The sequence below is a fragment of the Lynx canadensis genome, chromosome C1, assembly GCF_007474595.2.
Source record: "Lynx canadensis isolate LIC74 chromosome C1, mLynCan4.pri.v2, whole genome shotgun sequence".
In the NCBI taxonomy this organism is placed as follows: Eukaryota; Metazoa; Chordata; class Mammalia; order Carnivora; family Felidae; genus Lynx; species Lynx canadensis.
In genome coordinates, this window is record NC_044310.1 from 185,551,138 (window position 1) to 185,566,002 (window position 14,865).

The 14,865-nt window shown below is 37.4% G+C and overlaps 1 protein-coding gene across 1 annotated transcript; it reads left to right on the top strand.

Moving 5' to 3' along the window:
* Positions 1-283: 283 nt before the first annotated feature.
* On the top strand, positions 284-13,855 carry CC1H2orf69 (chromosome C1 C2orf69 homolog). The gene is made up of 2 exons (XM_030326616.1): positions 284-701; positions 11,173-13,855. The coding sequence occupies exons 1-2, from the start codon at positions 363-365 to the stop codon at positions 11,998-12,000; spliced, it is 1,167 nt and encodes a 388-aa protein (XP_030182476.1). The 5' UTR covers positions 284-362; the 3' UTR covers positions 12,001-13,855.
* The last annotated feature ends 1,010 nt before the right edge of the window (positions 13,856-14,865 follow it).

Sequence of the window (14,865 nt, forward strand, 5' to 3'; positions counted from 1 at the left end):
CTGCTGCGAGTACGCTACAACTGCTGCCCTTCTTTCAGAGTCCTTACTACATTCCCTCTTCCTTTGCTCTCCCAACTCTTTCCCAGACTTCCGTTCGAACTTCCCGGGCAAAGCAGAACCCACCAATCACAAACGTCTTTCCTAGGGCCACGCCCCCATCGCCCGCTCTGGGAGCCGAGTCGGATTTCGTGCACACCCCTCCTTCCCTTACGCACGCTGCGCGCGGACGTCGGCCTCTGACGCCGTCGTCGCCCCCGCGCCGAGTCCCGCCCGGGCCGCTCCCGCCGACTGTTGGGCGGCCTGCCGATGTCCCTCCCTCAGGACCTCCCCCCACCCCTGAACTGCTCTCGCGGCAGCGACCCATGTGGGAGTTCAGGCTCCTGCGGTCGCCACCGCTGCTGCTCCTCCTGCCGCAGCTCAGCCTCGGAATCGCCGCGTCCCGCTCGCAGGCCGAAACCATGAACCTGGGCGGCGGCAGCGGTGCGCCGTTCTCCCCGTCGGCGGAGGGGCGCCGGCCGCAGTGCCTGCAGCTGTCCACGGTGCCGGGAGCTGACCCGCAGCGCAGCAACGAGTTGCTCCTGCTGGCGGCGGAGACAGCCGGGGAGGGACCGGAACGGCGGGCCCTCCCTGGGGACCGGGCGAAGGAGGAGCCGCAGCCAGCGCCCCAGCATCACGTTCTCTATTTCCCGGGGGATGTGCAGGTAACCTGGGGCCTGCCTGGACACCTGTTCCTTCCTCGTGTGCATATGCGAATGCCCCCATTTCCCCCTCGTATTAGTGCGCGGTTCCTTGCCTGTCCTGAACACACCCACACATGCGCTCACGGCGTGGCTCTTCCGTTGCTCCACGAAATCCAAAACCGCCCCTGCCACACCCCTGACCCTGTGCTTCTGGAGCCCCAGAGGGAAGGTGTCCTTGGAGGGTTACGACCTCGAAAGAGCCAGCTGTTTAGTGTAGGCTTCGATGGGTTGGAATTTGAGACAGAAGGAATGAGACACATAATGTATATCCATTCTATAACTTCGTTTCTCGGAAGTGTATGTGTGTGTGTGTGTGTGTGTGTGTGTGTGTGTGTGTGTTAGACAGGAGACAGGAATGACTTGTAAATTAACTTAGCACTTTAGGGTTCCGAAAACGCTGTCAGTAATTAAAAAGCAAGCAAGTAAAAAAAAAAAAAAAATACAAGGGTATGACACTTTTCAGTTACCCTAGAAAGGGAGGGTGGGTGGAAGAAAAGGGACAGTAATTAAGCATGTCAATATTTTGATGATCACCTAAATTCTTTACTTTTGTTTTTGTATGTGATTTTATCTTAATTATTATTTTTATAGCTTCAGGCAAATATCTGTGGCTATTTTGTCCTGGAATGCCGGGTCTTAATCTGGATCTTAACTCAGAACCGCGTCGTCTAATACGCTAGCCATTAGGTATATGTGGCTGTTTAAATTAAATAAAAAATCCAGGTTCTCAGTCACACTAGCTACATTTCAAGTGCTCAGTAGCACCTAAGGTTTGTGTGTTTCCTAATGGACAGCACAAATACAAAGCATTTCCACTGAACGTTTCCATCATCATAGAAAGTTCTGTTCGGTAGTGCTGATGTAGATAGCATGGCTTGTCTAGGCAGCATGGCTAGATAGGTTTCTTATACCATGAAACGATATTACTTTATTGTTTTTGAAATTGATGCTTTAAATGATATAGTTACAAACTTTGTGCCTTGTGTCGAGTAATGGTTAAGATATATGTAGTTTTTTCTCTCATTCTTAAAACAATTGACTAGTCTAATTGACTTCTAATAAAAACTCTGAAAAAACTAGTATTTAGATTTAAGACAAGATACTTAATTTACTCAATTGATGCTCTGTTGCTCAGTTTGGGAAAATAGCATGGCAATGCTGACAGCAGCGACTTCCAGAGATTTGAGGACCAGCTACTGTGTGCATCATAATGATGATGATGATGGTGATGATAGTAATGGATAGTAACTAACCTTTCTTGAGTACCTATTAAATGCTTATAAAGTGTACCAGCCAGAATACAGTATCTTCAGATGAGGTCTAAAAAGTGCTAAATACACTTAGAGTAATACCTCCTTTCGTTTTGACATTATTCACTTCCTAATGTAGCCCGAGATTCCATTAGCTTTTTGGACAGTGATATAGTGTTGATTTATGCAGAATATGAAGTGCTTTAAAAACTCAGGTCCTTTAGAGAAGAATAGGATAATGCATCAAAAGACTTTGAGGCCAGATTGCCTAGGTTTGAACCCTGATTCTGCACTTTTTAGCTATGAAATCTCTGGCCAATTGCAGCTACCTCAACTATAAAATAGGAGTAATAATTTAGAAGGTATCAGTGAGGACTAACTATATGAATACCTAATGACTAACAGTTTCTTCTCATCTTTCTGATGACCTTTTTTATTATTGGGCTACCCTTGGGCTCAGTTTGTGAACTTTTCTACTCTACCTTTATTCCTTTAGTAATCTTTCAGTCTTGTGATTTTACATACTATCTGTACTCTGATGACCTTCAACGCTTTTGTATGTAGCCTAGATTCCTGGAACTTTGGCCTTACCAGTCACCTGCACAATATTGCCTTTTGGATATTTAATAGATATCTCAAACATATCTCAAAGCAAACATGAATCTTTGCTTTTAAATCTGTTCTTCTTGCAGTCTTCCTCATCTCAGTTAATAGAATTTCTTTTCTTAGTTGCTCAAGTTAGAAACCTTGAAGTTATTTTTTAGTAACCTCTCTTTCACACTTCATATCTCACTCAATCAACAAAGTTGCTTCTCCTCCTAAATGTATCTGGAAGTGATCAGAATTATCAATTTGAAATGTAAGTCAAATCATGCCATACCACTGCTCAAAACTCTCCAATAGTTTTCCATGTCACTCAGAGTAAAAGCCAGAGAACTCTTGATGGTTTGTATGGCTCTTCACTACCTTTACGTTTTCCCATTCTGTTGCTTTCCTGTCTCCTTTTTCTGTTTTACTCTGCCATAACCACACCAGCATTCTAAATGTCATTCATGGTAGCCATACTTCACCCCAAAAGCTTTGCACATACTGCCTGCAACAGTATTCTTCCAGATACCTGTAGGATTCATTACATCACCTGTCTCAAGGCTACTCAAAAGTTGCCTTCACAATGAGGTGTTTTCTGACCAACCTATTTAGTAATCATATATATGCACAGGATTCCTGTCAGTTTTTCTCTTTTATTTTTATCCATTTCATTTACTGTATTAGTTAGTCATTTTGTTTTTTACCTGTCTTCAACACTACAATGTAAGCTTCATGTCTGTTTTCTTCACTAATATGTTTATGATGCTTACTGACTGGCATGTTGTAAATATTCAGTAGATAATTTTTTGAATGAAATAAATGAATGAATATATGTAAGTTGCTTTGAGCAATGCATGATGAAGTGCTTGATAAATCTTGGCTGTTATTATATGAAATGCTTTTGGGCTAGATTTCCTCATCTGTATCTTTGTACTTGATTCTTCTGAGCCTAATGTTTATCTATGTGAAATTTACGCTGTTAAATACAGCTCAGCTTTTTTATTGATCCTTTTATAGAACCATTATTTTGCTTTGTATCATACATAGATTAAATAAGCATTCTTTCTGTATCTTTATTCTTAATTTGGATAAGTACTGAACAAAATAGGGCCAACGGAACTTTGTAGGGTACCATTAAGAGCTTACCTTATGTTAACACAGATTTGGTATCATTTGGATCTGATGGTCCATGTAATTTAAAATTTTAATTATCATTACTTTGTTGATGTTCCCTTTGCAATCATTTTGTCCTTTTTTATTCTATACTTTTTATTTTCTCATATGAATTAACAGATGAGCTGAGAACATAGTAATTCATATTTCTTTAGGTGCTCTGATTTTGGAGGGGGAATCTATTTTTTTTTAAGTTGACACTTTCCAATTTTCTTGAGTTCTCTTGCTTTGTGAAGCCTCGGGGTGTAAAATTATACTTATCTGTCTCTCTCTTTTAAGTATAAGCTTACAATTTGATGAATTTTGACAAATGTTACAATTATGTAACCAACATCACAATCATGTTATACAACATTGCATCACCCTAAAAAGTACCCTTGTGTCCTACTTCTGTCAGTCTCTTTTCTCAGCCCCAGGCAACTAGTGATCTGCTTTCTTTCACTATAGTTTTGCCTTTTCTAGATTTTCAATAATTTAGAAGCATAGTATGTAGTCTTGTATCTGGCTTCTTTCAGTTAATATATAATGCTTTTGAAATTCATTATTATTGTTGCCTGTATCATTAGTATGTTCCTTTTTATTACCAAGTCGTTTTCTGTGTATACATATACAGTTTGTTTACTCATTCAGCGCTTGGTGAATATTTGGTCATTTCCAACCGTTAAAGAAATTTTGTTTTCCTAAAGGCTAGGATACATAGTATGCCCTACATATATGTCCTGGTGAGTAGAAGTCTCACTCCTTTACTATGTACACTACTACCACACTCACAGTACTTCTGAAACCTGATATGTGGGGTTTTTCCCCATACCGGGTGATCCTCTCTGACACTAGCTGGATATCCTACAGTTCAATTCTGACAGTATCTACCTGGAGTTATTGTCACATTTCATAAGTTAAGGACTGAGTCCCACAAGACTGCTCCCTCCACTTCAGATGCCCATCCAAGTCCCAGGTTGTCACCTGTACTGCTGACTGACTGGCTATAAATTGGGCTTCCCGTGACCCCCTCCGTGGGTTCAGTTAATCTGCAGGAGCAGTTCACAGAATTTATGGAAACAGCTTACTTACTATTTACCCACTTATTATGAAAGGATGTGATAAAGGATACAGATGAATATCTAGATGGAAGAGATGCATAGGATAAGGTATGTGGAAAGGGGTATGGAGCTTCCATTCCCTCTCTCAGTGCACCATTACCCTAGGACCTCCATGTGTTCACCAGCCTAGAAGCTACCCAAACCCATATTTGGGGATTTAAAAAAAAATTTTTTTTAATGTTTATTTCTGAGAGACAGACAAAGCGTGAGCAGGGGAGGGGCAGAGAGAGGAGAACAGAATCTGAAGCAGGCTCCAGGCTCTGAGCTATCAGCACAGAGCCCAATGTGGGGTTTGAACTCATGGACCGCAAGATCCTGACCTGAGCCGAAGTCGGATGCTTAACCAACTGAGCTACCTAGGAGCCCCATATTTGGGGATTTTTTTTTTTTTTTTTTATGGAGGCTTCATTGCATGGTCATAATCAATCATTAACTCCATTTTCCAGTCTCTCTATTGAGAATGGAGAGTGGGACTGAAAGTTTCAAACTTCTAATCATGTCTTGGTCTTTCTGGTTGACCATTTCCTATCCAGGAGTCCACCAAGAGTCATCTCATTAGAGCAAAGATGTTCCTGTCACCCAGGAAATTCCAAGGGTTTTAGGAGCTCTGTGCAAGGAGCCAGGGACAGGTGTGTGTATGTATGTGTGTGTGTGTGTGTGTGTGTGTGTGTGTGTGTGTGTGTGTATTCTATTATTTTGCACTTGATCATATGCTCTGGGGTTTCTTGTGCTTCTTGTTGGGCAGCCTTCTTAGGCTATTATGGTCCTTCTAGCTTGCTTACTTGGGATGTCCACTTTATGCTCAGTAAAGATGTCCCCTTCCCCCATTTTTGATGGAAGTACAGCTCGTATCCCATATAGTTATCCTTGCTCTGGTGTAAGAATAGTTCGCCTAGCTTAAAACTTTATCTTGAATGTCTCCAAACTATTGGAAACACATGCATGTAAAGCTTTCCTAAAAATCTTTTGTACTTTTACTTCAATAGCAGTATGGGGTGGGCCTGTAAGTTTTTGCAGGTCAATCTACCTGTGAAATAACCACCTCTTAATTGCTCCAAGACATTCTTTTGCCACTTGTCTCACTGGTGATGAAGAGAAGCATGCCCCACTAGAAGCATTCCCCCTTAAAAGGTAAATAAGTGCATTGCCTTCCCAACTGGGATGCAAATTGTCAAAAGAAAATGCTCTCTTCCTGCAGTCTTTAGCCTTTTCTGTAGATTGGCCTTGTTTTAATAGCCTGAGTTGCAGAACCAGCTTTGGCTACCTTTAGCAAGTCCTATTGGGATGTCTCTTTTTAGAATATGGGAGTACTTATCCATTGTTTTGAGAGCTGCAAAGGTTTTGACACAACAGTAACCATCCTGTTTTTATGTTTTAGTTTTATGCATTAAAAGCATTTTCCCCCTCTGATCATGTAACCTGGGGCTAATCAAAGAAAATACCAAGTTTTTAGATTTACCACCTCCTATGTGGTAAATTGTGAGAATTGTAAAATCTTGAGTTCATTTTGGCTCATTAACTAAATAACTATATAATATAATAACTGTAGTTTCTAGGATCTCCATTTCCTTAGCTATATAAAGGATTTAGATAAGCCCTTTCAGATCTGAGCCTCTATTTTAATTATATGTCACAAATCAATATGCAGAGTACAGTAGCAGAATCCATAAAAAATTAAATGATAGCCTTCTGGGAATTAAAAGTTTTTACATGTATGACAAAATAGTCAACATTAATGAGATTACAAACTGTTAAGAAGGACTTGAGCATCTGGGAAAATTATCAAAGGACATGAAACCGAGAACAGAAGAAGAGAAAGAAAATTGCCAATAAACATAGAAAAAAATTCAACCTGATTAGGAATCAACACATGCAAGTTAAAAGTAAGCTATTTTGAGGTGCTTGGGTAGCTCAGTTGGTAAGCATCTGACTTTGGCTCAGGTCATGATCTCACAGTTTGTGAGTTCGAGCCCATGTCAGGCTCTATGCTGACAGCGCAGAGCCTGGAGCCCACTTCAGATTCTGTCTCCCTCTCTCTCTGCCCCTCTCCTGCTCATGCTCTGTCTCTCTCTCTCAAAAATAAACAAACGTTAAAAAAAAATACATATATATATATATATATATATATATATATAATAAAAGATAAAAGTAAGATTTTTTATCATAGTAGAAATTTTTAAAAAATTGATGCTAATAGCCACTGTGGGTAAGGATGTGAGTAAATTCTTATACACTTCCAGTGGAATGTAAATTGATATTAATCTTTTTATGGAAAGTCTAATAATTATGATGCAAATCTATATTTATGATATGGAACCATGCCTGTAATATATTTTTAAGTGAAAACTGTATGCATAAGCTTGTTGAGGGAGAAATAAAGAATGCTCTTTTTTTTAAATGTTTATTTTGAGAGACAGAGAGAGTGTGCATGTGTGCAAGCATGCGAGGGAGGGAGGAGCAGAGAGAGAGAGAGAGAGAGAGAGAGAGAGAATCTCAAGCAGGCTCCGTGCTGTCAGTGTGGAGCCTGACTCGCCGCTCAGTCTCAACAACTGCCATCATCACTTGAGCCAAAATCAAGAGTTGGACGCTTAACTGACTAAGCACCTAGGTGCCCCAAGAATGCTCTCTTATATATGTATTTGTATATGTGTATGTATACTAAAGAAAACTGGAATGCTAGACTCCAAAGGTTTAATAATGATTACTTCTAATTGATAATTTTATGGAGGATTTTTCTATCTTCCTTATGCCTTTGCATATAGACAGTTTTTATAGAGTATTTTATTAGTTTTAGTTTTTTAATAGAAAATATATGCATATTGTTAAAAATTCAGTTTCTTTAAGGTTATACATTGGTAAGTAAATCTCCTTTTCACCCCAGTCTCCAATCTCCCATTTCTCTTCACCAAGGCTACCATTGTTACTGATTGATATGTCCTTCCAGAGACATTCTATGCTGATGCAAACTTTTTAAAAAAAGCACAAATGGTAGCATAGCATACAGTGGATTTTTAGCCCTTATTTTACAACCCGTGTTAGTACTCACACATGTCTATTCTTTTGAAACAAATAACCTTATACATACTTAATTATTCATGCATATATGCAGGTATGCCACTGAGATAAATTCCTAAAAGTGGAGTTACTAGGTCAAAAGAGAAGTTCATTTAAAATTGTTCCACATAGGGGTGCCTGGGTGGCTCAGTCAGTTAAGCATCCAAGTTTGGCTCAGGTCATGATCTCATGGCTCGTGAATTCGAGCCCCTCATGGGGTTCTGTGCTGCCAGCTCAGAGCCTGGAGCCTGCTTTGGATTCTGTCTCCCTCTCTGCCCCTCCCCCACTCATGCTCTGTCTCTCAAAAATGAATAAACGTTAAAAAAATGTTTTTAATTCTAAAATTGTTCAACATATATAGTTTATGGCTGTTAGAAAAAAAAGGCAAATCACAACTCTGTTTCTCTTTTTCTCACATCTTGTATCCAGTCAGTCAGCAAATGCTATTGACTCTACTTTCGAAATACGTTCAGAGTCTGACCACTTTTTACTGCCTTGATTTCTACTACCACTTTTATTCAAACTACCTTCTTTTCTCAGGATTATCCTTCAGTAGCCCCCTACTGGTCTCCTTGCTTCAACTCCCAACCCTTCAACATAGGAGCCAGAGTAATCATTTCAAGACATAAATTATTTCAGCCCTCTGTTCCAAACCCTACCAAGCAAAAGCCAGAGCCCTCATACCTCCCCTCCTCCCCAACAATCTCTCTGACTTTGACTTTTCTATTTGTTCCTGATACGGAGCTACGCTAGCCTCATTACTGTATCTTGGCTCTACCAAACATGCTTCCACTTCAGGGCCTTTTGTGGTTGCAGTTCCTTATGCCTGAAATGTCATGATTCACTCCCTTGGTTCCTTCTGTTCCTTCTCAAGTAGCCGCCTTATTGCAGACCACCCTGTGTTTTAAATAAGAATCTTCCACCCTCTCCAAAGCCTTGTATTCTTTTTGCCCTGCTTTTTAAAAATTTTACTCCATTGCACTTAACTACCATCTAATGTTTTGTGCCGACTACTAGCCGCTTGTGGCTATTGACCACTTGAAATATTAGTCTAATCAAGGAATGAAATTTTTAATTATATTTGACTTTAAATTGAAATCTAAAAACTGATACTCAGTTCAGTTCCTAGAAAACTTTTAAGTATATTTGAACAACTTGGATAAATGAGTCTACTTTTTTGACTGTAAATTTTACGAAATCTAAATTCAGATCTAGTATTTCCAATGAAAATTCAGTATCCAAATTGAGATGTGCTATAAGTGTAAAATACACACTGGATTTCATAGACTTTGTAAGAAAAAGAAATGTAGTAATCTCTCAGTAGTTTTTTATAATGGTTACATGTTGAAATTATAATATTTTACACATCTTGGGCTCAAAATACATTATTAAAGATAGTTTCACCTGTTAACTTTTTACTTTTTAAAATGTAGCTACTAGAAATGTGTGGCTCATGTTATATTTCTGTTGGACGGTGTTGCTGTTTACTTACACAGTAGTTTATTGTGTATCTCTGTACTAGAATGTGAGCTCCATGTGGGCAGGGGTTTAGTCTGTTCTGATCCATACCCAATCAGTAGGTATCCAATAAATTTCATAAAATAAATGAATAAATCTGAATTTCCTCTTTTTTTAAAAAAGCTACTATGAATACAAATTAAAAGGAAAAAAAAATTTATGTGCATATCCTAGAACCTGAGCAAAAAGTTACTACTATATATAGAATGCTTATAAATAAATAAGATCCAAATAAAAAAGGGCCAAAGTTATGAACAAACACAAGTAGAAATCCAGGTCGTTAATAAATATATAAACAAAGTTTCAACTTCATTCAAATTTTCAACAAATCCAAATTAGAATAAGCTATCCTTTGCCTAAGAAATTGCACAAAGATAGAAGAAAAATTATACATATCTCTCTGGAAGACAGTATTGTAGTCTGTATAACTAATCTTAAATTATGGATATTTTTTTACCCTGTTTTTCCATATCCAGGAATTTATTTTTAAAGAGATAATCACAGATATATAAAAAGATGTTTCTATTGGGGCGCCTGGGTGGCGCAGTCGGTTAAGCGTCCGACTTCAGCCAGGTCACGATCTCGCGGTCCGTGAGTTCGAGCCCCGCGTCAGGCTCTGGGCTGATGGCTCAGAGCCTGGAGCCTGTTTCCGATTCTGTGTCTCCCTCTCTCTCTGCCCCTCCCCCGTTCATGCTCTGTCTCTCTCTGTCCCAAAAATAAATAAACATTGAAAAAAAAAAAAATTAAAAAAAAAAATGTTTCTATTAACATCCATTGCAGCTTTGTACAGATGAAACCTTGAACAATGCAGGGGTTAGGGGCACTGACCCCCACCTAGTTGAAAATCTACATATAACTTTTGATTCCCCCCAAATTTAACTACTAATAGCCTACTGATTAGAATCAGAAGCCTTACTGATAATGTAAATAGTCAATTAATGAGTATTTTGTATATGTATTATATGCTGTATTCTTACAATAAAGTGACATTTTTCTTAAGAAAATGTTATTAAGGTGGCATCTGGCTACTCAGTAGGTGGAACATGCAACTCTTGATCTTAGGGTTGTGGTTCGAGCCCCACATTGGGTGTAGACATTACTTAAAAATAAAATCTTTTTTAAAAAAAGAAAATGTTATTAAAAAAATCATAACAGAAAATACATTTACAGTATACTGTATGTATAGGAAAAAACTTGCTTATAAGTGGACCTTCACAGATTGAATGCATGTTGTTGAAGGGTCAACTGTATGTAATACAAAAATGAAATCAAATTTAGCATTCAGTTCATTCCAGTAGTCCAAAGAGGGGTGGGGTTCAGGGTAACAGCTTTAAAGGGAAAATATTTTTAAAGTTCTGTCTTGGTCAAAAAGTCTGCTTAATAAACCAGTTTTTATTTTCAGTTAATATGTTAGGAGTAGGAGATTGTATGTATGCTAAATAACATTTACTTAAAATTATTTATAATCCTTTTAAGGTAAGTTTTATTTTTAAATTTCTACTGTGCTATTTAGCTGTATCTCATAACCCTGTCTTTTGATGGTTTGGGGGTTTAAACTGATTAAATTATTTGTTTAAAATTCTATCAGAAAGTAATGACATATTTGTAGTTTTCATTTCTAGTATGGTAACCATGGGTCGGTCATACAACATCCCAATTTTCTCCACAATAAAAATGGGAAACTATTTTGTGGAAATAATTTTATGTAAATGTGTATTTAATGCTTGTTTCATCTTTCTTACCTTTCAGAATTACCATGAAATTATGACTCGTCATCCTGAGAATTATCAGTGGGAAAACTGGAGTCTAGAAAATGTGGCCAACATTTTAGCCCACCGGTTCCCCAATAGTTACATTTGGGTGATAAAGTGTTCTCGAATGCATTTGCACAAATTCAGCTGCTATGATAATTTTGTGAAAAGTAATATGTTTGGTGCTCCAGAACACAATACTGACTTTGGAGCTTTTAAGCACCTTTATATGTTATTAGTTAATGCTTTTAACTTAAGTCAGAACAGTTTGTTATCAAAGAAGAATGTGAAAGATTTGAATCAGGACTCCAAAGCATCTAATTGTAGATCCAGTTCTTCTCACACTACTAATGGTTGCCAGGGAGAAAAAGAGAGGACCTGTGAAAAGTTTGATGAGTCCGCCATGAGTTTTTATCCACCATCACTAAATGGTGCTTCTTTTACTTTGATCGGATTCAGTAAAGGTTGTGTTGTTTTGAATCAATTGCTTTTTGAATTAAAAGAAGCCAAGAAAGACAAGAACATAGATGCTTTTATCAAAAGCATAAGAACAATGTACTGGCTGGATGGTGGTCATTCCGGAGGAAGCAATACTTGGGTTACTTATCCAGAAGTCTTGAAAGAATTTGCACAAACAGGAATTATTGTTCATACCCATGTAACACCTTACCAAGTATGTGATCCAATGAGATCTTGGATTGGAAAGGAGCACAAGAAATTTGTTCAAATACTTGGAGATTTTGGTATGCAGGTGACTAGCCAAATTCATTTTGCAAAGGAAGCTCCTTCCATAGAGAATCACTTCAGGGTTCATGAAGTATTTTGAGACTACAAGAACATTAATGCCCTTGTTCAGTGGAAGAGCAGAAGCACTTTGAGTGTTATAAATTCAGGTAGTGAGATCTAATTCATAGATGCACTGTCAGTTTTTCGGGGGCGGGGGGGGGGGCGGGGGGAGGAAGCACACATTCCTAAAGAGTGTAATGTGCAATAGTATTCCTTGCTCGTGAATGTGAACAGTTTTTAATTTGGATTGGGTTAGAATTAGTTCATTTGAAAAGTAAAAGGTGATTTGTGATAACCTTACAAGGAGATATAAGACCCTTAGGAATGAAAGTTATGATATAGTCCTTCTAAAAGGTAATGAAAATTGTTATTGTTGGAAATAGTTTATTTTCTGAGTACTAATGTTTGGAACTAATTTTGGTGACACTAACGGTAATTAGCTATTTTGGCACTCAAAACTCCCATTTTTCTTCAAATAAAGCAAAGGCACACTGATGTTTTCCATAATTCTGGAATAACTATATCCTGCCTCTTATGTTTTATAAACTCATAGTCATCCTTTAATGTGCCACCAAGTGTTTTTTTTTCTTGAAAGTCAAAATGTATTTGTTTCCACATTTCCAAAAACATGTAGTAATGTACAGTTGGTTTTTAAAAACATTACACTTAAGCACTGTGGCTTTTAGATAAGACATTTTGGACTTGACTCTTGGCCAAAAACCAGTTCTTTGGCAAAATTGTTTTAATTAGAACATAATTAGGTATACTGCATAAAAATAGACTACAAATTTAAAATCTTTTCATCATATCAGTCTTTTGAAAGAGATCAACCTAGGTGAAATAAATATATAACACTCGATTTGTTACTGCTCTATTGAAAAGGAGGCAGATTCTATACATCTAAGTCAGTGTTTCTCCAGAAGCTTGATTTTGTCTGCCAAAAGAAAGCAGCTCTCTTTGGCCAAAATGCAAAATTATATTGCTATAAGAAAAGTTACAAGGGAAAGTTTGAAGACACAAATGATTTAGTTTTGGCTCAAAAACTGAATTTGCTTAACACTGCTACATAATTTGGGTGAGGTTTCCTTCTGCCTGTTTTTCTTGACCTAGATAAATACATTTTGAGAAACCAAGATCTAATGAGTGTCAACTAACACTGACAGCTGTATGATTACAATAAAAGGTGAGCAGTCACTTTTTTATTGCTTATTAATAATTAGCTTTTGCAGGTCATGAAATAATTAAGCAGGCATTGCCGCTTTCAAATTGATCAAAAAAGATACTGAAGCTTAATATCTTAATAACCCAGAGGACCTAAATTTATAAAATACAGAATTAAAATGTTAATCTCTTGGTTTCTTCCCAGACTTATATTTTAATGACTCTGTAATACATTCCAAATATTCAAACTTATCAGAATTCTTGCTCACCAAATGCTTAGAAATGACATCCCTTAATTGTATAAAGTACAGAATAGTATCTCAATTTTTTTTAAGGACAAGTTAGTTTATGTTGGTTCAATTTCTTTACCGGCTTTTAAGACCAAAAATTCCTAGTAAGGAAACCAGCAACCTGATTCTAGCATTTTATTACCTAATCTTAAAGTATCATGATTGATCGGATGGCTTCTTTCAATGTTTAATAATCCTTGGTTAAATTCATGTGTATCTAATGTTAAGTAGCTAAGTTACTGAATGCACTACTGAGGGGGAAGGAAAAGCACTTATTTCACAGGATTAGGTAAAATGGAAAAAAGACTTTTGTAGAAGGATTTATTTTAAAAATCTGAGATATTTAAAAATCTGGGTTCTTTAGCTATCTAGTCATATGACTGCTTAATTATAATTGTTATGTGTTCAATGGATGTTAAGAATAACTCACTGGACACCTGGAACTGCCATTGCAACAGGATGAGAGTGTTGAAAGTAGAAATATTTTCTTGAATGAAAATATATTCCAGCTGATCCATATTCAAATATTTATGACTTCCAATTTGTTCTTTCTCTACATTTGTTTAAAACTATTGTAAATGTTAGTGTATCCTTTTGGATTGTGCCTTTGTGTTTGTGTCATGAGAATCAACTGAGAAGTCATATAGATAATGTGAAAGTTGTTACCGCCACAGCATGAATGTACAATTGTATTAAATTTAATCCAGAGAAGTCTGTTTGGATGTGCTTTATGTTAATAGATTTGTTAAAATTTCAGATTGTTACTTGGAAGGAAGCTATTTCTATCCACTTTGCTAGTTTAGGTTTGTATATGTGTTCATTAACCTTCCATGTCTTTTCATATGAGCAACTTTGAGTCTTTCCTGTAAAAATACATTTCTTCTCTCCTTTAAGTTGCCCCACAAAAATTTGCTTTATTTCCATTTCTTTTGCTGAATTTCTTGTGGAAGAAAAACTCTCTCAAGTAAGTAGGTTTTTCCTTTCATAAGGAAAGGAATAATTTTTGTGCTAATAATTTCAGGTATATGTATTTCTTGTGCTCTCCTTAAGAGTCTTAGTTAAAATATGGTGTGATCTGCTTTTCATTTCACCCATGTAATGATATATATAAGCACCCACCCAGGCAAGAAAGATCTAGACTCGGACAAACCAGTCTCAAGCATTTGAGTATGGAAATGTGTAATAGACTAAGGCTTCAAAGTGAAAATGTGAAACAAAAGGTAGTATTTTTAAAAGAGCTATTCTGTTATACTTCATTTAAGGGCCTCAGAGGATACGATCGACACATAGGTAGACCTCATCTGTAAGTTCAGGTTGGTCTAGTAGCTCTTAGTGCTAGAGACAGGCAGTTGCTTAGGGTGGTCATTTTAGGATCCCATTTAATGGAGCTTTAAAAATAGAATACAACTTAGGCATACTTAAAACACCAAACACTCAGCATGTGTGCTTGCAAC

Coding starts and splice junctions, on each gene's coding strand:
- CC1H2orf69 (XM_030326616.1), top strand. CDS start 363: ATGTGGGAGTTCAGGCTCCTGCGGTCGCCACCGCTGCTGCTCCTCCTG. Junction 702..11,172: donor ATTTCCCGGGGGATGTGCAG/GTAACCTGGGGC, acceptor CTTACCTTTCAG/AATTACCATGAAATTATGAC.